Here is a 24,659-nt window from a genome sequence, read left to right as displayed (position 1 = left end):
CTGGAGAGTACAGGGAGAGGTACCGCACTGCCCTAGGATTTCCTTCCCTAGCTGCAGCCCTGCAAACCTGCCTGTGGATGGGGCCCTTACTCCAATCAATAAAAAAAAAAGTAAGCAGCATGCCTGTTACCAATATCCAAATCCCATTAATATTAAAGGTAATGTGATGGAATCAGGTCTCATTAACTGAAAATTATTAACATCGGTTTGCTGTTAAGCAGCATCCCCTTTATATGCTAACCCATAAATCAATAATACTCTCTAACCTGAAATACTATGTTCAGTTCTAGTCAGTCACCTTATTTCAAAAAAGGATATAGCACAAATGGGAGTTCAGAGATAAGCAACAAGAATGATTGCAGGCAAACAGAAGCTTCCATATGAAAAGAATTTCAGACTAGGATTGTATTTTAGAAAACAGACAAATAAGAGGGGATGAGGACATGATACAGTACAAAATAATGAATGGTAGAGTGGTGGTATATTAGGTATATTCACCATTCATAATGCAGAACCAACAGAATATGTGATGAAACTGATAAAAGGAAGTTTATATCATACAGTACGCAATTAGCTTGTGGAACTCATTTTCACAAAATAACACTGAGGCCAAGCGGTCAATAGGATTCAAATAGGGATTGGGCATTTATATGGATAAGGTATCCAGAGATATAACAGTATGGATTAAAACAAACTCAAGAGTTTTGAGAGGAATATAATTTCTCATGCTTCAGAGCATCACTCAACTTCTTTAAGGGAAGTTAAGAAGAATCTTTACTTGGGGGCAGATTATCCAGAACTGTTGACGGCAGGGCTTCTTCCACTTTCCTCTGAAGAGGCTGGTATTGGTATGGTATTCTTACTCTGGCCACTCTTGGAGACAGGATACCGGACCAGATGGACCACTAGTCTGTTCTGGTAGGCAGTGCCTATGTTCCTGCCCCCAAAAAGCTTAACATCTAAATATGACATGGCAGTAAGTGAGGATCAGAAACAGACAATAAGGGAATAAGATGAAAGTGTGTGACAATTAAGACTATTTTAATGGTTATGTTAATAAAATTGTCATCTTTTCTCCCCTCACTTCTTGTAAACAAGATGGCAGAATAGAGGACAAAATTTTTTAGGAGAAATTTGAATGAGGCAAGGGAGGCGGCTTGGTGAAAGATTTGAGGAGGCTGTTCCCAGCATAAGGGGTAGCAAAAGAGAAGATGTGTCTGAGAGGAGAACACGAGGCATCAAAGCTGATGATATTGGCAGAGTAAAGAGGGCAGAGAAGACATACAGAAACCAGGTCAGAGATGTATCTTCTTCTTTCATATGACACTGCAATGCTTTTTTATTATTGGATAAGTGAGGACATCAGTCTTCTGTTTGCATAGTAGCTTAGTCAGGTAATCACATTTTGCAGAAGAGAGGCCCCTTCTGCACTGAGTTGGAAAACAGAGATATAAGCCAATGTTTCAGTGTTTGCCTGAAAAGGGCCATTTCACTTAAGATTGTCACTTGAGTTGCTTTTTGGACCACAAGGTTGTCATGGTGTTTGGTCACCATTGCTGATGGCTCTGGTCATGCTGAAGCACTTAACAGGTAGCGACCACATGAAGGTTGCCATCTTTCTCTCTAGTGACTAGCATGGATGAATGATGGAAGACCTTAAAAGTAAAGACATGACACTTGAACATTATGTGCAGCACAATGGGGAGGCAGTGAAGCATCATAAGAGGGGGATGAGCTGGTGGAAGCAATAATGAGTGAGAAAAAGGATTTTGGATGGACAAAAGGTAGGTGCTAAAAAGATCTGAGAGAAGGAGACTGTAGTATTCAAGCCCGGAGCTAATTAGGATGTGGACAAATAATCTGGTCATCAGGACAGAAGGACCAGATTTTTGCACATGGCTTACAGGTTGGGGGGGGGGGGGGGAAGGGAAGCATCGAAGATGAGCCCTTGGTTATAATTAAGGCTGCAATTTAGTCATGGAGGTCACGGATATCCATGACTTTTCAAAAGATCTCTAGGACTGCAACTAGCGCCAGCTGGGAGCTGCAGGGTCCCCTGCCGCCTGTGGAGGTAGGGAGCTGTGGGGGAGCCCTGCAGCTTCCGGCTACCATGGGTGGCAGGGGGCAGCCTTGCAGCTCCTGGCCACCAAGAGTGGCGGGGGAATCCCTGCTGTTCGTGGCCGCCCTGGGTGGCAGGGGGGATCTACAGTGCTCCCATACACCGCTTCTGGCAGGGGGGATCCACTAAACTCAGCCACTGCGGGTGGCAAGAGAACCCCTGAAGCTCGTGGCTGCTGCGAGCAGCAGGGGGGACCCTGGAGCTCCCAGGACCCCCCACCCCCATTTACCCATTTTGTCATGGGTATTTTTTAGTAAAAGTCAAGGATGGGTCACAGGCTTCCGTGAATTTTTCATTATTGTCCGTGACTTTTACTAAAAATATCAGTGACAAAAACTTAGCCTTAGTTATAATCCTAGGTAGCAGAGGACGGTGGCATCAATTGTTGTGGAAAAGAGGTAGCTGAGAGGCTTGCTAAGGAAGTTTGTGTGTTCAGTTTTGCATGAGGCTTGAAATGGTAATGATCCATTATCTAAAATGAAATGTTAGAGACACAAAGATGAGACTCAGCTGCTGAAGACAGCTTATATTTGTGAATCATCAGGATAAAGGCAATAGTTAATAGTGAGTCCATGGGCCCCACCAAGGATAGAGCACAGGCAGAAAAGCTGATGGGTCAAAGAACTGAGCTTTCAGGGACTCACAACAGACAAAAAGCCTTCAAAATGTATGCAGAAAGAATGGCTAAACATGTAGTTAGGAGAAGAACCAAGAGGAATGGAGTAATGAACCTAAGGGATGACGTGAATAGTACTAAAGGCAGGAAGATGAATAGGGAGATAGACACTAAGGCCATTGGATTTAGTGTTAGAGCAGTGGTTCTCAAGCTTTTGTACTGGTGACCCCTTCCACACAGCAAGCCTCTGAGTGTGACCCCCTCCTATAAATTAAAAACACTTTTTTATATTTAACACTATTATAAATGCTGGAGGTGAAGCGTGGTTTGGGAGTCAAGGCTAACAGCTCACGACCCCCATGTAATAATCTCATGATCCCCTAAGGGGTCACGACCCCCAGTTTGAGAACCCCTGTGTTAGAGAATGTTGAGAGGGAAGGGTGGAGATACAGGCAGTGATGGGAGATCACATGAGATTTAATTTTTTCCCCAAGGAAAAATGACAATCAAGATCCTGGATGGAGAGAGAGAAGAGTCCTCCCCAACAATCTGTTAGTTGACCTTCTTTTTGTTTGGTCTTGACTTCTTAAGATTAGCCATCCCATGGCTTTTAACTTCAAAATTAGGATGTTAGACTAAGTGTCACGGCTACAATCATTTCATTCCTTCTGAAACTGCTCCTTGCAGTTTTAAATTGCACATGTTTTTCTTGTAAAAAGTTGCCATGTTCCACTCAGAGGTGACTTCATTTCAGCAGTGGGTAAAGTAACCCAAAATATACTGATTATTTTTAGGATGATAGTAAATGTAAGGTCTAAAATCATTTAAACAAGGCAGTAGAAAAAAAAAGTTAATCATCAGGAACTCAACTATTTGTGCAATACACCTCAGTAAAGATTTTAAGAAGTCTAAGAACATAAGAAGGGCCATACTGGGTCAGACCAAAGGTGTCTATCCTGTCTATCGACAGTGGCTAATACCAGGTGCCCCACAGGGAGCAAACCTAACAGGTAAGATCAGTGATCTCTCTCCCGCCATGCATCTCTACCCTCTGACAAACAGAGGCTAGAGACACCATTCCTTACCCATCCTGGCTAATAGCCATTAATGGACTTAGCCTCCATTAATTTATCCTGTTCTCTTTTAAACCCTGTTATAGTCCTAGGCTTCACAACCTCCTCAGGCAAGGAGTTCCACAGGTTGACTGTGCACTGTGTGAAGAAGAACTTCCTTTTATTTGTTTTAAACCTGCTTCCCATTAATTTCATTTGGTGGTCCCTAGTTCTTATATTATGGGAACAAGTAAATAACTTTTCCTTATTCACTTTCTCCACACCACACATGATTTTATATACCTCTATCATTTCAACCCCTTAAGTCTCTTCTTTTCCAAGCTGAAAGGTCCTAGCCTCTTTACTCTCTCCTCATATGTGACCCGTTCCAAACCCCTAATAATTTTAGTTGCCCTTTTCTGAACCTTTTCTAATGCCAGTATATCTTTTTTGAGATGAGGGGACCACATCTGTATGCAGTATTCAAGATGTGGGCAAACCATGTATTTATATAAGGGTAATAAGATATTCTCCATCTTATTCTTTATTCCTTTTTGAATGATTCCTAACATCCCATTTGCTTTTTTGACTGCTGCTGCATACTGCGTGGCTGTCTACAGAGAACTATCCATGATGACTCCAAGATCTTTCTCCTGATTTGTTGTAGCTAAATTAGCACCCATCTTATTGTATGTATAGTTGGGGTTATTTTTTCCAATGTGCATTACTTTACATTTATCCCCATTCAATTTCATTTGCCATTTTATTGCCCGATCACTTAGTTTTTTGAGATCTTTTTGAAGTTCTTCACAGTCTGCTTTGGTCTTAACTATCTTGAACAGTTTAGTATCATCTGCAAACTTTGCCAACTCACTGTTTACTCCTTTCTCCAGATCATTTATGAATAAGTTGAATAGAATTTATCCTAGGACTGACCATTGGGAAACACCACTAGTTACCAATCTCCATTCTGAAAATTTACCATTTATTCCTACCCTTTGTTTCCTGTCTTTTAACCAGTTCTCAGTCCATGAAAGGATCTTCCCTCTTATCCTATGACAACTTAATTTACGTAAGAGCCTTTGGTGAGGGACCTTGTCAAAGGCTTTCTGGAAATCTAAGTATACTCTGTCCACTAGATCCCCCTTGTCCACATGTTTGTTGACTGCTTCAAAGAACTCTTGATTAGTAAGACATGATTTCCCTTTACAGAAACCATGTTGACTTTTGCCCAACAATTTACATTCTTCTATGTGTTTGACAATATTATTCTTTACTATTGTTTCAACTAATTTGCTCGGTACTGACGTTAGACTTACCAGTCTGTAATTGCCAGGATCACCTCTAGAGCCATTTTTAAATATTGGTGTTACTTTAGCTATCTTCCAGTCATTGGGTACAGAAACTGATTTAAAGAACAGGTTACAAACCATACTTAATAGTTCCGCAATTTCACATTTGAGTTCTTTCAGAACTCTTGGGTGAATGCCATCTGGTCCCGATGACTTGTTACTGTTAAGTTTCTCAATTAATTCCAAACCCTCACCTAGTGACACTTCAAACAGTGACAATTCCTCAGATTTGTCACCTACAAAAGGTTTCAGAATCTCCCTAACATCCTCAGCCATGAAGACTGAAGCAAAAGAATTCATTTAGTTTCTCTGCAATCACTTTATCATCTTTAAGTGCTCCTTTTGTATCTCGATCGTCCAGGGCCCCACAGGTTGTTTAGCAGGCTTCCTGCTTCTGATGTACTTAAACATTTTGTTATTACCTTTTGAGTTTTGGCTAGCTGTTCTTCAAACTCCTTTTTGGCTTTTCTTACTACATTTTTACACTTAAGTTGGCAGTGTTTATGCTCCTTTCTATTTACCTCACTAAGGTTTGACTTCCACTTTTTAAAAGATGCCTTTTTATCTCTCACTGCTTCTTTTACATGGCTGTTAAGCCACGGTAGCTCTTTTTTAGTTCTTTTAGTGTGTTTTTTTATTTGGGGTTTTAAGTTGAGCCTCTAAAACGTGTCCATGCAGCTTGCAGGGATTTCACTCTAGTCACTGTACCTTTTAATTTCTGTTTAACCAATCTCCTCATTTTTGCATAGATCCCCTTTCTGAAATTAAATGCCATAGTGTTGGGCTGTTGAGGTGTTCTTCCCACAGGAATATTATATGTTATTATATTAGGGTCACTATTTCCAAGCGGTCCTGTTATAGTTACCTCTTGGACCAGATCTTGCGCTCCACTCAGGACTAAATCGAGAGTTGCCTCTCCCCTTGTGGGTTCCTTATCAGCTGCTCCAAGAAGCAGTCACTTAAAGCATTCAGAAATTTTGTCTCTGCATTTCGTCCTGAGGTGACATGTACCCAGTCAATATGGGATAATTGAAATCCCCCACTATTATTGAGTTCTTTATTTTGATAGCCTCTCTAATCTCCCTTAGCATTTCATTGTCACTATCACTGTCCTGATCAGGTGGTCAATAATAGATCCCTACTGTTATATTCATATTAGAGCATGGAATTACTATCCATAGAGATTCTATGGAACATGTGGATTCATTTAAGATTTTTATTTCAATTGATTCTACATTTTCTTTCACATATAGTGCCACTCTTCCCCTGGCACGACCTGTTCTGTCCTTCTAATATATTTTGTACCCCAGAATGATTGTGTCCCATTGATTGTCCTCACTCCACCAGGTTTGTGATGCCTATTATATCAATATCCTCCTTTAACACGAGACACTCTAGTTCACCCTTCTTATTATTTAGACTTCTAGCATTTGTGTACAAGCACTTTAAAAACTTGTCACTGTTTATTTGTCTGCCCTTTTATGAAGTGTCAGATTCTTTTTTATGTGAATGTACTAAGAAGTACACTGATGTGTAAAGACATTTTGTTGCTTGCTATATATATTCTAAAGGCAATACACAAAATTACATTCAAGCTATTTAATGATATTAAACTTCTGCCAGCTAAAATACTTAACTTAGAAACAGGGTAAATCTGAAAGAAGTCATTGCGAGAACTGCATTTTTAGAACTAGTTAAATACCTGATGAAGAGAGTTTGGATTTTTTGGATTAGATTTTCCAATAATTTAGAAAGAACTTTCTCCAGTGTCCTTCCTATTTCCCCCCTCAACTGACATGAAAACCTTAGGTCCAGTGGTAGTCAGACCTTAGTGGCTCAGGAGTCAAATTAGCAATCAACATTACTCAAAAGAGCCACAGTAGTATGAATTCATTGTTTCATTTACTATTTTTATACGTATATATTATTCTCACAGCAAATTACCAAGTATTCTACAATTGGTTAATAATATAGTAAAAGCATCCTGATTGGTTAATAATTAAATCACAGTGTTTTAGTATCATGTGCTGCAAAGAGCCGCAGGGGAGACATTAAAGAACCACTTGCCGCTCCCGAGCGTCAGTCTGAGTATCCGAGGTGCAGATGATGAAGGCTCCAACAATGGCGTTCGATGTAGCAGACACTTATCTATATTGTAAATCAGCCAGTAGAGATCACCACTGGCATAACCATAGAAAACAAGATTATTATGTTCACTGGACCAAGGAAGAAAAAAGGTGCTAAATGAGCTCCCAAATTGAAATCTTTAGCACAGCTACCTGTTGCTCCACTGAACTAGTCAAGAGTGAATTACTGATAAAAATTGTTCTAATTTATGCCAAGCCCCAAACTACTTTTTGCTGCCACAGATCACTTGAAGAATCCCTGTGGATTTTGGCGGTTGTATAATTTTGCCCTCAGTGCTGGCCCAGTGAAGGAAATCAAACTCCTTGTTTTGACGGCAATTACACTTTAACCCACAATTCTTAAATCTCTTACTTGAGGGAAGTTTGTAAGGATGTGGTGGGGAATGCCCATTACATTGTGTAGGTAGTCAAAAGTTTCTGTAAGCTTCTTTTTGTTTGCAGTTAAAATCTTGGGGATTTTAGATACAATATGCTGAATTTCATTACGCCGAAAACCAAGTTCAACCTGGCATGCCTGAAAAAAGAAATAATAAATCAGCTATGATAATTTGATTTTTCTTAACACATCACTGAAACTAGTTATATTTTTTAAAAAATAAGTTATCCATACTACTAAGATTTTCCAATCACTGATCATATAGCTGCGGGTATCTAAACTATAGCGTCCACCATGTTCAGACTAAATTGCTTTGGGACAGAAACTGAGTTGCTTTATGTTATAGACCACCATGAACACTGATGGTGTTCAACAAACAAGGATATAAACACATGTGATCTGGTAGGTTGCTGAATAAGAAAACTTTTGCACTTTCATACTACAGCACAATCAAACTGAGGATCTCAAAGCACTTTACAAACATAAATAAATTTAATCTTAACTCATGTCAGGTAGGAGAGTTATTATCCCCATTTCACAGATGAGAAAACTAAGCACAGAGATCAAAAGATTTGCCCAAGGTCACATAATAAGTCTGTTGTAGAGCCAAGTGAACATCCCAAGTGATTTAACTGTATTCATACTAAAATTCTCAGGGTTTTTTAAATTGTATTAACTATGTCTGCCATCCCAGGCCTATGACCCACAATTTCATTAACAGGCATCCTTTTATGCCTCCACTTCTATCCGGATTAGTGGTTGATGACACAAGGGACAACAAACCAAAGGAAACACAAGAAACAATATTTCTTCTGATAGCCTGAGAAGGTTATTGGTTGGGTGATAAGAGGTGAATGAAAATAGAGGGAAATGGTCAGACTTACCTCCAGAAATACTATCCCTGCACAATATAACCACCTCCACTTGCCCAAAAGCAGAATTCCCAAGGCCGGGTCTACCCTACAGACTTATTGGTATAACTACATTGCTCAGGTGTGTGGATTTTTTTGTTTATTCACACTCTGAGCAATGTAGTTATACCAACCTAACTCCCTTTAATATTCTTGGATGGAGATTATCTGGGCCCCCTGATTTTGTCCCAATAAACTGTTTGAGTTTGACTTCTACCTCAGATGCAGTAATTTCTACATCCATATCCTCGTTTCCATTAGCCACCCTGCCACTGCCTCTAAGATCTTCATTAGCCTTATTAAAATCAAAAGCAAAATATTTGATTTGGTGTTGGGCCATGCCTAGATTATCTTTAATTCCCCCCCCCCGCCCCCAGTGTTTAGCAGTCCCACTTTTTTCTTTTTAATTTTATTTATATGGCTATAAAACCTTTTATTATTGGTTAGAATTCCCTTTGGAAGAGCTAACTCTGCTTGGTTTTGGCAGTTCTCACTTTATCCCTACACTTTCTGGCCTCCAAGAGGTAGCTTTCCTTGCTGATCCATCCCATCTTCCGTTCCTTGTAGGCTTTCTGCTTTCTTTTCTGTTTGAAATGCTTGCTCATGCAAGTTGGTCTGCAACCCTTCCCTATGAATATTTGCACCTTGCTTGAGATGCAGGCTTCACATAGTTTCTGAAACTTTGACGTAAAGTAATTCCAAGCCTCCTCCACATTCAGATCCTGGAGACCTTTGGTGCAGTCCACTTCCCAAACTAATTCCCTTAATTTTTTAATGTTAGCCCTTCTGAAATAAAGGACCCTAGTTACAGAATATATGTTTATTTATCCTTCTATTTAGTTTCAACTGAATTAACTCATGATCACTAGAACCAAGGTTGTCCCCAACAACCAGATGTTCTAGGAGATCCTCACTACTCACCAATACCAAATCTAAAATGGCATCTCCTCTTGTTGATTCAGCGACTATTAGGTGAAGAAATCTATCAGCATCACATTCAGGAAAATCTGGATCCTACTATTGTTAGTAGCACTTGTTCTCCAATCTATATCTGGAAAGTTAAAATCTCCCATAATCACACAATTCCCAGTAGTATTTATTTCATTAAAAACATTCAAGAGGTCTCTACCATATCCAAATTGGATCCTGGGGCTCAGTAGCATACTCCAAGCACAAGCCCAGGGGAACCTCTAGTAGCTTTTTTCCCCAAAATCAGTTTTCACACTAACAGACTCTGGGTATGTCTATACTTGTAGAGTTTTTGCGCTGCAAGTTTCACCAGTGATAGGGAACCAGTGAAAGTAAAGTACTGGTTTGAGTACTCATTTAATTCCTCAGGCGTCAGAGCGTGTTTACATTAGCGGCACTTCCAACACAGAGAACAGCAGCGTTCCATGGCAGCTTTCCCACAGTGCAGCTTTCTCCAGTTTGACATGGGTCTTGTGGGAAAGACGGAGATGATCGCGGGGCATCCTGGGTCCCTGCACAGCCTCCTCTCCCCAAACACTGATAAGCTCCAGTAGCTTAGCATTGCTCCAAGCAGGGGATCACTTGCTCTGTGAAGCAGGCATTGTCACCTGGCCAGATAAGTGAGCACTTGCCAAGAAAACAGGAAGGGGAGTTTCAAAGTTCCCAGGGCTTTACAAGGGGAGGGATGGATGTCTGTTTACCTGGCATTGGAGCAGCAGAGCTGCTGGCCAGAGTGGTCACCTAGGCACTTGCATCCGATGAAGTGAGCTGTAGCTCATGAAAGCTTATGCTCTAATAAATTTGTTTGTCTCTAAGGTGCCACAAGTACTCCTTTTCTTTTTGTGAATACAGACTAACACGGCTGCTACTCTGAAACTAGGCACTGAGAGATATCCTCCAGGGACGAACTTGTCTTCACTTGCACATCACTGCAGAAGCATTACTGGTAAGAGCTGTACGCCTCTCATGGAGATGGTTTTCTTTTTGCGGTGAAGCTTTGGAGTTTCACTGCAAAAAGTCATTAGCAATTGTCAAGGCTCCCATGGGTTTTACGCAAAAAAAGGGACTTTTTCCGCTTTAAATGGCAAGGGTAGACATGCCCTCTGTCTTATCCATTTCCTCACTTCTAATTTCTTTACAGTAAATCTCATCATTAATATACGCTCCTCCACCACCTTTGTCTTTATTTCTCTTTCCTGAACAGCACATACCCTTCAATACCAGTACTCCAGTCATGACAACTATTCCACATTTTTATGTTATTCCTATATATCTGGTTTCACTTCCTGCTCTAATAGTTCTAGTTCCTCTATTTTGTTATCCAGGCTCCTGGCATTGCTGAATAAACATCTTAATTGTTGCTGCTTAGCTTCACTGACATTCCTTACCCAATTGGGTACACTCAATCTATTGCCAGTATTGCCTACTTGATTGGTAGCTTCATTGGTATCGGCACTAATTTTTCCTTTTAATGTCCATTCTCCTACCCACTGCTATTCCTTTATCCATTGTTTTATCCTTTCTTGATTTTCCTCCTTTTCAAAGTTAAAATCAGCTGTGGAGATTAGATGAGCATACCCCAACCATCTCCCCTGCGTTTCTAGTTTAAAGCTCTTTTAAATCAGTTTTGCCACATCCATCCCAGAAGTCTATTTCCCTCACTACTGAGGTGGAGTCCACCCCATGAGAACTGTCCTCTGTCCATGAATCCCTCCCAACGGTCAAACATCCCAAAGCCCTCCTTATATTACCACTGCCTGAGCCATCTGTTGATCATAATAATCTTGTCTCATCTTCATTCTCCTCTAGGGACAAGTAGAATCTCACTGAAGATCACCTAAGCCTCTATTTTTTAAGCGTCTTCCCCAGCCTGGCATAATCTCCCTTGATATGTTCCAGCAAGAATCTAGCTGTATCATTTGTTCCCACATGAAGGACAATCAGTGGATCCTTTCCTGCTCCCATTAGGATCCTCTTCAACCTTAGATCCACATCCCATATCTTAGCTCCCGGCAGACAGCACACGTTTCTGTTCTCGGAATCAGCTCTGGTGACAGGCCTGGGTCTTGGGACTCCCTACTAAGGAAACAATCACGTAGACCTGCATTTTCCTGGTGATGGAGTGATTCTCCAGCCTTCCTCCTGTTCTTTTTGGCTGCAAGTCCTCGTCTTTTATTCTCCCTTACAATCTTCTGCAAGTCATCTTGTATTCTCCTGGGGCTCTGAACTCTGGATATCTCCAGTGACTCTTCCCCTCTTCTTATAGGACTAGCCACTCTTCTCTTCTTCCTTGACCTCCCACTTTCAGTTGCTGCCTGCCATGCCCCTTTTTCATTCACCAACTCAGCAAACCTGTTTCTGAGCTCTATTTCTTCTTCATTAGTTGGTCTTTTCCTTTGCCTGGTTCTTGTAGGCAATGTTTCCTCTGGCCACTTTTCTCATCCAGCAATCTCTCCTCACAGTTCTTCAGTCCAGCTTGCATCTGCAAGTCTTGACATTTCCTTTCAGCCTCCTCTTGCCTTCCCGCCATCATCTGCTCGAATCCCCTTCAAAACTCAACCATAGTTTCCACCTGCATCTCCAAACTTCAGGTCTTCTCTTCCATCAGCTCTATCAGGCGGCACTTCATACAAAGAAAGTTCTTGTCAGGTATCCGCTCCAGGATCGCGTTCATCCTGCAGCTTCCACATCCAGTCGTCTTCATTGTCTCTTCCATTGCTTCGGTGACTACCATTGCTGCCTCTGTATCTGTCACAGCCTTCCCACCTAATATCCTGCCAATCTGACGGGGGGAAGGGGGGAGGGAGTGGTGTCACCTTCCTGTGCAGCATGGGACACAGGTCACTTGCAAGTTTAAACTAGTGTAAATGGTGGCTTCTCTGTAACTTGAAGTCTTTAAATAATGATTTGAGGACTTAAGTAATTCAGCCAGAGGTTAGGGGTCTATTAGAGAAATGGGAAGGTGAGGTTCTGTGGCCTGCAATGTTCAGGAGGTCAGACTAGATTATCACGATGGTCCCTTCTGACTTTAAAGTCTAGGATTACCTCCCGCACCCCCACCCCCCAACCATGTGGGCAGCACTATATCGACGGGAGAAGCTACTATCTCTCAGGGACGTGGATTAATTATACCGATGGGAGAAACTTTCCAGTCAACACAGCAGCATCTTCACTAAAGTGCTATAGTGGTGCCGCTGAGCTGCTGTAGCACTGTAGTCAAGCCCTTACTGAGAAAGCATCTTAAGAAGTCGGGGTGTTCTCATGAAAAACTGGATGCTCCTCATTTCTGTGAAGCCAGCCAGCCCTGCAACAGAACTTTTTTGGGGGAAAAGCTACTTTATTAAACAGGAAAAGTAACTACTACTAAGCGCAGACCAAGACTTGCTTTTCTGATTTTGTCTTGTATTGTGTGTTATACGGGAGTGGAGATTTAAGGTAAAACTAGTAAATTGGGATACATGGCTTCTTTTGGGGCAGAGGACCTGGCATTTCTGTGATTAACTAATGTCATGGGCTGGATACCACAGGGGACCGCTTCAGACTGTGGGACTCAGATGCAACAAACCTGCAAGGCATAGACAAGGCTAGTAAAGCCCAGAGGAGAGTACTTGAGTGGCTGAAAGACTGGTAGCATTAAGGAGCTGATACCCAGTTAGGCACAGACAAGACACCCTCGTTGCAGAGGCAGGGTAACTCTCAGTCCCGGGTGCCCAGAGAACCATCAGACCATCTAACAACTGTCTGATAGTAACAACTCTTGTCCACTACAACCTAGGCTGGATTTGAACTACTGATCTAAAGTTTCATAGATTCTAAAGCCAGAAGGGACCTCTGTGATCCTCTAGTTTGAACTTCTGTATAACACAGACCACAGAACTTCCCCAAAATAATTCCCAGAATCTCTCTCTTAGAAAAACATCCCATCTTGATTTAAAAACGGTCAGTGATGGAAAATCCACCACAACTCTTGCTAAATTGTTCCAATGGTTAATTACTATCACCATTAAAAAGGTATATCTTATTTCCAGTCTGAATTTAGCTTTAGCTTCCAGCCACTGGATTGTGTTATACCTGTGACGTTGCACCCCATAAAACTTTATGGAAATATGCTTTTGAATGTATATATGACATAACTGGAATATGTTTTATGCTACATATGCCATGTAACATGTATGTAAAGGTTATGATCTACTGAATATATTCATCCTATTTGTATGCATGTGTCATATTCAAAGTTATGAATATTGGCTGGTACTTGTTTGATTTTAAATAGCCTTAATAAGGCATTTGGTCAGCTTCTTTAGAAAGGAATTTGCAAGTTAAGTGCCCAATCAAGAAGCACTTAACAGACAATGGATCTTGGAAGGCTCCAATCCACATCAGAAGTCTACATGAGGACGTTCAAGGCAGCATGTGAACCATGGCTGCTACCTGTAAGTTCTGAGTCACACATGGACATGCGACTCCAAAACTCCATCTTATAGCTGGAATTCTACACAGGGGGAGGGAGGTCTATTTAATCCCATGGGAGACCCCTCCATTTGGTTTTCAGCTGGCTCAAGAGATCACCTCTCCACCCCCAAGGATACCTGAAAGAAACTGGAACAAAGGACAGTAACTACAGAGGATGTGAGTAATTGCTGGACCAAGAGTAGAAGGAGATTACTAGAACTCCGCTGAGGGTGAGGTTTTATCTGTATTCAGTTTTCTTACTGTATTAGACATAGACTTACGTGTCCTATTTTATTTTGCTTGGTAATTCACTTTGTTCTGTCTGTTATGACTTGAAACCACTTAAATCCTACTTTCTGTATTTAATGAAATCACTTATGAATTAATCCAGATTATGCATTAACACCGGGGGGAGGGGGGAAGAGGGGAGAACAGCTGTGCATATCTCTCTGTCAGTGTTATAGAGGGTGAACAATTTATGAGTTTACCCTGTATAAGCTTTATACAGGGTAAAATGGATTTATTTGGCGTTTGGACCCCATTAGGAGTTGGGCATCTGAGTGTTAAAGACAGGAACGCTTCTTAAATTGCTTTCAGTTTAAGCCTACAGCTGTTAGGGGGACGTGGTTCAGACCTGATCTGGGATTGCAGCAGGCTAGCGGGTCTGGCTCAAACCAGGCAGGGCATTGAAGTCCCAAGCTGCCAGGGCAAGAAAGCAAGGACAGAAGTAGTCTTGGCACATCAGTCTAACAGAGAGAGGTACTGTGATGGGTTGGATCACAGAAAGCCCCTGGGGGCTGCCAACTGAAGAGCCCATTATTAAATATTTGCTCCACATATAGGTACTTATAGACTATAATCAAGTCTGCAAGATTAAAGACTATCTCACTTGCAGTCTCTGAATTATCTAGCCTTCAGGGGACTTATTTCCACAGTATTACTAGATTTAATTAGTGACTAACGAGAACTGTTTCTTCCCATCCACAAAGGTAAGGACAGCAACACTATGTACTTCATTAGACAGAGACAGACAGACATAAACTTGCGCTTTTCAAAAACATTCATTGCGACACTTTACTTGCACAGATACGGGATTCAAAGTTCATTAAAAAGAAAGTGCTATTAATTGAAACAATCTGCTCCTTTCCAAACCTCCTCCCTCACCACACCCTTCCAGATTGACACTCCTGACCACTGGAAATCTGCCAGAGCAGCTATTCCATCTGAAAACAATAGATTTTTATTCATTTATGGATTATATGGTAATAAGATTTCTCAAATTGAGTTACTGCACATCATGCTGTTGGCCTAGCTGGTGTGACAGCACAATAATTAAAGCAATACAAAATTTACATTTTCAAAGGGGAAAGAAGTCCTTATGGAATTGCAAGTTATTTATCCAACAATTGTTAATAGTGACCATCTGCTATCAGACAATAGGTGTCAAATCCACTTTTTGGCAGCTCAACTTCCTACCAAGAGAAGATAATCAGCTGCATATTTCTTGCTCCTAAATCCTCAGGGATAATTACTATATTTTTTGCCAGCTTGGGTTAAGAAAAGATAGCAGCCCAATCTTTTGCTGTTTACTCAGAAAACGATACCCGTTGATGTCAACAGGACTTTTAACTGAGTAAATTACGCCCAAAAAATCCTCTAAATCCAAAATTTAAAAAAAAACAAAACAAAGTGCTCTGGAGCATGTGTGCACTGAAATGTGAATGTTAAACACCAAAACAGGTTTACTAGAAAGATCCTTAAAGTTGTTTTATATGTACATATAAATACATTACCTCCTGCGTGGAATTTACGTCTAAGGAATTTTAAATCTGTATTTTTAATTAGGATAGCTATACAATATATTGACTTCTAAGATGTTTTTAAGCTTACCTGCCAATTTTCTTTTATAGGCTCAAGACTGCCAGTCAGTAGCCTTGGAAGACGAACTACTAAATCCCGGGTCTATAATTTAAAAATGGGAAAGATTATTGTTATTGAAACCACAACTGTTAGAAATCCATCCATGTAAATCAGATACATAATTTTACATTCACAAATGTTTTGTTGGATTTTTACACACATGCTCCTGAATTTCAATTCTAGTCTGAGGAAATTAATTCTTTCACTTGAAAATTCATTATGATATCTCCAGCACAAGGATTAGAGAGTCTGAAGAGAAAGGAAAAAATGAGAGGAAAAGGTACCAATAAATAGCTGGAGTCAAATTTCACCATTCGGAAAAAGATCGGATTGAAAGGTATGGCAAAACAGCAGGAAGATGGGATTAAAATAGGCCTACAAAGGCATTTTGAACTCCATATCCTTTGACAGTTCTTAAGAGATGTTCTTTTGTTAAGATAGCAAGTCAGTTTTGAGACATTAAGGTGCTGGTAGCAGTATGGACTTTATCACCTGGTATACTTTTTATTTTCTCCACCACGGTCTCCTAAAGACTTTTAGCAGCATATCCTCTTTCTATGCTGTTATCATGAGACTGAAATAAGAATTTAACCATCCAATCAGAGACATGTGTGACACTTATCATTGTGGTTTTGTACTATTTGGATTTTCTTCCCCTTCCCACCACTCTCAAGGCTCTATTCCAGTTATCTTTCTAGCCAAAGAGCACAGGACACCCTTTGGAGGCTGATAATTAAGGAGTAGCTGTTAAATGAAGTAATTAACTCAACTCCTACACGCTTCAGAAGACTGAATGGACTGCTAATGCCTTGAAGACGTTAAAGCAAGGAACCATGCATCTAATCTGATCTCCTGTGCAACCATACAGAGTACATCCAATAGGTTTCTGGGCTAAGCACAGTGTTAGGAGTTTATGCTAGTATGGTATTTGTATACTATATGATGTATTAAAGCCCTCATTATATTCCAGCGTTTAGAAAATGATGAAGTCAGTCGTCTTTCTTGTTTTATTTATTATTTTAGCAGTAGGATCGATCCTCAGATGCTGCATCAGATGATAAAGCTGTAAACACATTTGACACTGTTCACAGATGTACTGCCTTCAGAGGCAGTATTTTGGGATCCTTAGTGTTAAAGATTCAAGCTACCTACCTGGGGGAGTTAAAGTCATGTCTTTCGGCAACAGCGTGAGAGTGACAATCAATAACCTTGCACGTACACTATAAGTATTTTGAGGTTATCTGTGGGCACCTATATTTCAAGTCTAGCCTACTTTCACTAACAAAATACGTAAGTATGTAGGGGTATATTATTTACCTTTTGCACACTTAGTCCAAGTTCTTTTTGGAAGAAACCCAATCTATTATCCAATCTTTCCACTGAAAAGGACAGTAAAAACGGAGCTCTCGAGACCATCCGTGCAACCGCTTCCTTACCAAATTTTTTTGATTTTAGGTAAGCTACTCTAGGAAAGAGAAAGAAAAACAGTGATGAACATTTATTGCCTCAATTTATTCATCTAGTTGCTCAAATTCCTCAGTGATATCTTGCAAACAGACAGATGTTTTAATATTAACATACAACCCTGCCAGAAATAATTAGGGGGGAAAAGTCTGCAGTTATCATAAAAACAAAATACTATCCCTTCCAATTAACTACAAGCAAAATATGAGAGAGCAAAATGTCAATACTGAAGACAGATTTTAATTCTTTCCAGCAGTACTTAAAATATAGGTTAAAATAGTTATCTGCTTAAGTAGCATCCTGTCTCACCGATTAAGAACACACTAATGCACATCAGGGCATGTGGCTATGACAATATATGTTGCCTTACGTTTATTTTAATGAAATACATTTTCATTGCTTTGGTCAAACTTAAGAAGGACCTCAATACCATTCTTCTTTGCACAGTCCTATTTTGCCAATATCATGGAAGTAGAAATACCATACATTGCCATGTACAGAGAAACCTTCCACAAAAAAGTAAATTAAACATTTTTAGATCTGTAGAAGTTATTTTTGTTATAATAGATCTCTACTTTTGGTCACTGCCCCCAAGATTTAGTTATAAAACATCTGGTTGCCAGGACACAGAAAGAGTTTATCTACAGCCTTCCAAGTGGAGCAGTGAGGGCAAAAAACCTAATTGGCTTCAAGACTGAGCTTGATATATTTATGGAGGGGATGGTATGATGAGACTGCCTACAATGGCATGTAGCTGACCTGCAACTGCGAGTAGCAAATATCTCCATCATCTGGTGATGGGACCACTAGATGGGGAGGGCTCTGCGTTACTAGAGATAATTCTTTCTTGCTGGGGGGTCTTGCCCACATGCTCAAAAAGGTCGAACTGATCGCCATATTTGGGGAAGGGAAGGAATTTTCCCTCTGACCAGATTGGCAAAGACCCTGGGGCAGGGGCGCTTTCACCTTCTTCTACAGCATTGCCAATCTGACTTGAGTGGTGTCACCTTCTTTTGCAGCATGGGACACGGGTCACTTGCAGGTTTAAACTAGTGTAAATGGTGGAATCTCTGTAATTTGAAGTTTTTAAATCATTATTTGAAAACTTCAGTAACTCAGCCAGAGGTTAGGAGGTCTATTATAGAAGTGGGTGGTTGAGGTTCTGTGTCCTGCAATGTTCAGGAGGTCAGACTAAATCATCATCATGATGGTCCCTTCTGACCTTAAAGTCTATGAGTAACATTTTTATGTTTAAGAGAGGTTTATTTCTTCTCCGTCTCCTGAAGTTAGTGAAAATGGAGTTCTATTTAAAATACTACACGTAGGGCCCTACAAAATTCACAGTCCATTTCAGTTAGTCAATTTTAAAATTAGTCAATTTCACAGTTTTAGATAAAAAGAAAAGGAGTACTTGTGGCACCTTAGAGACTAACAAATTTATTAGAGCATAAGCTTTCGTGAGCTACAGCTCACTTCATCGGATGCATTTGGTGGAAAATACTGGTGGGGAGATTTATATACACACACACACACAGAAACATGAAACAATGGGTTTATCATACACCCATTGTTTCATGTTCTCTGTGTGTGTATATAAATCTCCCCTCTGTTTTTTCCACCAAATGCATCCGATGAAGTGAGCTGTAGCTCACGAAAGCTTATGCGCTAATAAATTTGTTAGTCTCTAAGGTGCCACAAGTATTCCTTTTCTTTTTGCGAATACAGACTAACACGGCTGCTACTATGAAACAGTTTTAGATGTTTACATCTGAAATTTAAGGGTGGCGTAACCTTGGGGGTCCCAACCCAAGTAACAAAGTGAAACTGACCTAATTCTTGTCAGTTTGTTTCCAATATGGTTCTAAAAAGAAACAATTTTCCTGTCACAATTTTGCTCTGCTGCACTTTTTCCACTCAAATTTGCTAGATACTGTACTCTATTCCTTGCAATGAAACCTAGAATTCTGCAGAAACTGATGGCAGAGGTCTTCATTTTCAGAGGAAGTCTCCTATTTACCCCTAATGAATGGATTGTTCAAGACCCATTTAAATATATCATATACTCAGAATTGCCAATCCCAAACATTCCAAAAAATACCACACAATGGTTTTTAAAATTTCACAATATAAGTCAAATGATTGTGGAGTACTTTTTCTTTGCTTTCTCTTTGTTGAGTCATTAGGTTTTATGGTTTCAAGCTTTTCTTCAAAACCATGAGAGCCAGAAACTTACTTTAAACAAAAAAAAAAATTAAACAAGTACAGCTGACATTTTCGTGTGGTCACCTGACACTAAGAGCTGGGACTTTTAAGACAGACAAGAACAAGACTCATGATAATCCTGTGAGAATTGGCAACCCTGTCAGATCAGCAGTTGTATAAAGCATGTTAAAAATTCAAGTCACCATTAACAGTATTTCAAAATAAACATATATGGTGCAGCTGCACTACAGACACCGATTTGCAACGGTCAGAATTGTTATGAATTATGGAATGTTTTTACTTTTACAGTGTTTATCTCAAGTCATAAATGCCAAATCTATCGAAACTTTTGTTTTGTTTCCTGGCAACATGGGATCCATAACAATAAAACATTCCAGAGAGTGATGTAACCAATATTGTGTCCATCTGTATTTAGGGCCTGGTCTACACTACGAGTTTATGTCCAATTTAGCAGCGTTAAATCAAATTAACACTGCACCCGTCCACACAACAAAGCCATTTTTGTCGACATAAAGGGCTCTTAAAATCAATTTCTGTACTCCTCCCCGGCGACAGGATTAGCGCTGAAATCAACATCGCCGTTTCGAATTAGCGTTAGTGTGGATGCAATTCGACAGTATTGGCCTCCGGGAGCTATCCCACAGCGCACCATTGTGACTACTCTGGACAGCACTCTGAACTCAGATGCACTAGCCAGGTGTACAGGAAAAGCCCCGGGAACTTTTGAATCTCATTTCCTGTATGGCCAGGTGAGCTCATCAGTACAGGTAACCTTGCAGTCCCAGAATCGAAAAAGAGCTCCAGCATGGACCAAAGGGGAGGTACTGGATCTGACTGCAGTATGGGGAGACGAATCCGTGCTATCAGAACTACATTCCAAAAGACGAAATGCCAAAACATTTAAAAAATAAATCTCCAAGGCCACGATGGACAGAGGCTACAGCAGGGACGCAACACAGTGCCACGTGAAACTTAACGAGTTCAGACAAGTGTACCAGAAAACCAAAGAATCAAACGGATGCTCTGGGACAGAGTCCCAGATATGCTGCTTCTACACTGAGCTGCACGCAATTCTAAGGGGGACTGCTCCCACTACCCCACCCTTGTCTATAGACTCCAATGATGGGGTACTCTCCGACACCCCTGAAGATTTTGCAGACAGGGAAGATGAGGAGGATGAGCTTGAGGAAAGCACACAGTACCCCATTTTCCCCAACAGCCAGGATCTTTTTATCACCCTGACTGAAATACCCTTCCCAACCCAACCAAGCCAGAGAAGGGGACCTCTGGTGAGTGTATCTTTTTAAATATAATACATGTTTTAAAAGCAAGTGGTTTTTAATGATTAATTTGCCCTGAGGACTTGGGATGCATTCGTGGCCAGTACAGCTACTGGAAAAGTCTGTTAATGTGTTTGGGGATGGAGTGGAAATCTTCCAGGGACATCTCCATGAAGCTCTCCTGGAGGTACTCTAAAAGCCTTTGCAGAAGGTTTCTGGGGAAGAGCAGCCTTATTCCATCCTCCATGGTAGGACACTTTACCACGCCATGCTAGTAGCAAGTAATCTGGTATCACTGCATGACAAAGCCTGGCAGCGTATGGTCCCGGTGTTTGCTGGCATTCAAGCAACATCTGTTCTTTATCTCTCTGTGTTATCCTCAGGAGAGTGATATCATTCATGGTAACCTGGTTGAAAGATGGGAATTTAATTCAGGGGACATTCAGAGGTGCCTGTTCCTACTGGGCCATTTGCCTGTGCCTGAAAAGACACCCCCCCCGCCCCAGTTAGCCAAGGGGTGGGGGGGAGGGGCCACTAGCACTGAGCTGTTCGCGTTTGGCTAACAGGGATCTTTCCTGATACCAGCCACACGTTGTGGGGGAAGAGTAAAGCGATTATCCCAGAGAATTGGATGGGGCGGGGGGGAATAATTTGTTTTCTGCTGCTGCACGTTAACATGAAAACTATAGCACTAAATGGCCAACTCAATGGGCTTTGCTTGGTATGGGAAAGGAAGGGCACTACTGTTATGAAGGTTGCAGAAGCCGAAAGACTAAGGCTTACCATAGCTGCCTGCAAGCCGAATTCTCTTGCCCAGTACTGCGTGTGTGACCTCTAACACCAAAGCCGCAGGCACTCAATATAAGATGCAAAATGCAACCTTGTACCGAAATCACATGTCCTATGTAATGTGAACAGTGTTGTTCACCGTGAAAGAGTATAGCCATTGTTCTGTAAAATGTATCTTTTTAAATACTTCACTCCCTTTTTTTCATCCCACAGTTGCAAATGTTTCAAGCCTCCCTCCTCTGTCCCAAAGGCTATCTCAGATAAGGCGGCAAAAAAAACGCACGTGCGATGAAATGTTCTCTGAGCTCATGCAGTCGTTCGGCACTGACAGAGCTCAGCAGAATGTGTGAAGGGACACAGTAGCACAATACAGGAAAGCGGCCAATGAACGTGAGGACAGGAGGGATGATTGAGATGAGAGGTAGTGGCAGGAAGATCAGAGGAGGCAGGATGCAACGCTGGGGCTACTGTGGGATCACAGACGTGCTCCGGTGCCGCTGCAGCCCATTTAACTGTTCTCCCTCCTCCTCAGGTTCCAGAGCCTCCTCACCCAGATGCCCAAGAACACGGGGAGGCGGGGAAGGAGGGAGGTTCCAGGCACCCAACCATTCCACCCCCGTAGACAGCACAAGCAACAGAAGGCTGTCATTCAACAAATTTTTAAAGTGGCCTTCTCCTTCCCTCCTCCCACACCCCAGCTGAGCTACCTTGTGAATTATCTCCCTATTTTTATAATCAATTAATAAAGAATCCATGGTTTTTAAATTATAGTGATTTTATTTCCTTTGCAAGCAAGCTGTGATCGAAGGGGGGTAGGGCGGGTGGCTTACAGGGAATTTAGAGGCAACCGAGGGAGCGGGTTTTCATCAAAGAGAAACAAACAACTTTTACACCATAGCCTGGCCAGTCATGAAACTGGTTTTCAAAGCTTCTCTGATGCGCAGCGCTTTCTGCTGTGCTCTTCTAACTGCCATGGTGTCTGGCTGCGCGTATTCAACCTCCCACCCCACGATAAACATCTTCCCCCTTATTCTCACAGAGATTGTGGAGCACACAGCAAGCAGCAATAACAATGGGAATATTGGTTTCGCTGAGGTCTTAGCAAGTCAGTAAACTGCTCCAGTGACCCTTTAAACATCCAAATGCACACTCTACCACCATTCTGCACTTGCTCAGCTTATAGTTGAACAGCTCCTTACTACTGACCAGGGTGCCCGTGTATGGCTTCATGAGCCAGGACATTAAGGGGTAGGCTAGGTCCCCAAGGATAACTATAGACATTTCAACATCTCCAACAGTTATTTTCTGGTCTGGGAAGTAAATCCCTTCCTGCAGCCATCTAAACAGATCAGAGTTCCTGAAGATGCGAGCGTCATGTACCTTTCCCGGCCATCCCACGTTGATGTTGGTGAAATGTCCCTTGTGATCCACCAGTGCTTGCAGCACCATTGAAAAGTACCCCTTGCAGTTTATGTACTGGTTGTCCTGGTGGTCCGGGGCCAAGATAGGGATATGGATTCCGTCTATAGCCCCACCACAGTTAGGGAATCCCATTGCAGCAAAGCCATCTAGTATGACCTGCACATTTCCGAGTCACTACCTTTGATAGCAGCAACGCAATCATTGAGCTGGCTACTTGCATCACAGCAACCCCCACAGTAGATTTGCCCACTCCAAATTGATTACCGACTGACCGGTAGCTGTCTGGCGTTGCAAGCTTCCACAGGGCTATTGCCACTCACTTCTCAACTATGAGGGCTGCTCTCATCTTGGTATTCTTGCACTTCAGGCAGGGGAAAGCAAGTCACAAAGTTCCATGAAAGTGCCCTTTCACATGAGAAAGTTTTGGAGCCACTGGGAATCATCCCAAACTGCAACACTGCGCTATCCCACCACTCTGTGCTTGTCTCCTGGGCCCAGAATCAGCATTCCACGGCATGAGCCTGCCCCATTAACACCATGATCTCCAAATTGCCAGGGACAACGGTTTTAGAGAAATCCTCATCACTCTCGTCACCACGCTGCCATCGCCTCCTCGCCTGGTTTTTCAGGTTCTGGTTCTACATAAACTGCATGATAACGCGCAAGGTGTTTACAATGGTCATAACTGCTGCAGTGAGCTGAATGGGCTCCATGCTTGCCGTGCTATGGCGTTTGCTGGGGCAATCAAGGGAAAAGGGCACAAAATGATTTTCTACCATTGCTTTCACAGAGGGAGAGTTGACTGATGACATTTACCCATAACCACCCGCGACAAATTTTTGGCCCCATCAGGCATTGGGAGCTAAGCCCAGAATTCCAAGGGGCAGCTGGGACTGCGGGAACTGTGGAATAGCTGCCTACAGTGCATCACTCGGAATGTCGACGCTTGCCATGGTACTGTGGACGCACATCACCGAATTAATGTGCTTAGCGTGGATGCATGCATTCGACTTTATACATTCTGTAAAATTGGCATAATTTTGTAGTGTAAACATACCCTTAGTGTTTAGGCACAAGTGATGTTGCTTCTTTAATTCAAAGGATACATTACATATTTATTCAACCTACAGCTTGCTATATCCTCTGCACTACAAACTTATTTTTAAAGTGCCATGCAAGCATTTATGAATGCCAAATAAAAGAAACTCACTCAAATCAAATGGTTAGTATACTAAAAATGAATTGGAGTGTACTTTTTATTTTTGTTTAAAACTTTACAAGCCAGATAGCATTACAGGACATTCACCAAAATGAAAGTCTGACTTCACAGCTGAGCTAGGTTGACTTTATCATCCTAAAGAGAAAAGAAAAGGAGTACTTGTGAAGTGAGCTGTAGCTCACGAAAGCTTATGCTCTAATAAATTTGTTAGTCTCTAAGGTGCCACAAGTACTCCTTTTCTTTTTGCGAATACAGACTAACACGGCTGCTACTCTGAAACCTATCCTAAAGAGAGTATCTTGAGAAAATTAAAGCAGCTGCAGATCCTCCAAAGTAAGCATACTGCAG

The 24,659-nt window shown here is 41.5% G+C and overlaps 1 protein-coding gene across 5 annotated transcripts in view; it reads right to left on the bottom strand.

The window, feature by feature from the left end:
- Positions 1–24,659, bottom strand: part of MTERF3 (mitochondrial transcription termination factor 3) — a 38,694-nt gene that overhangs the window by 1,269 nt on the left and 12,766 nt on the right. For all 5 annotated transcript variants that reach the window (XM_038388508.2, XM_038388509.2, XM_043507568.1 and 2 more), the window contains exons 5-7: positions 17,232–17,379; positions 15,885–15,956; positions 7,639–7,800 (exon numbers count right to left, since the gene is read on the bottom strand). In XM_038388508.2, the coding sequence (XP_038244436.1) occupies positions 7,639–7,800; positions 15,885–15,956; positions 17,232–17,379 (382 nt within the window). The remainder of the gene's footprint in view (positions 1–7,638; positions 7,801–15,884; positions 15,957–17,231; positions 17,380–24,659) is intronic.

Source organism: Dermochelys coriacea, chromosome 2 (genome assembly GCF_009764565.3).
Source record: "Dermochelys coriacea isolate rDerCor1 chromosome 2, rDerCor1.pri.v4, whole genome shotgun sequence".
Lineage (NCBI taxonomy): Eukaryota > Metazoa > Chordata > Testudines > Dermochelyidae > Dermochelys > Dermochelys coriacea.
The sequence above is the reverse complement of the archived record's forward strand: the minus strand, read 5'-3'. Positions and strand labels throughout refer to the sequence as shown.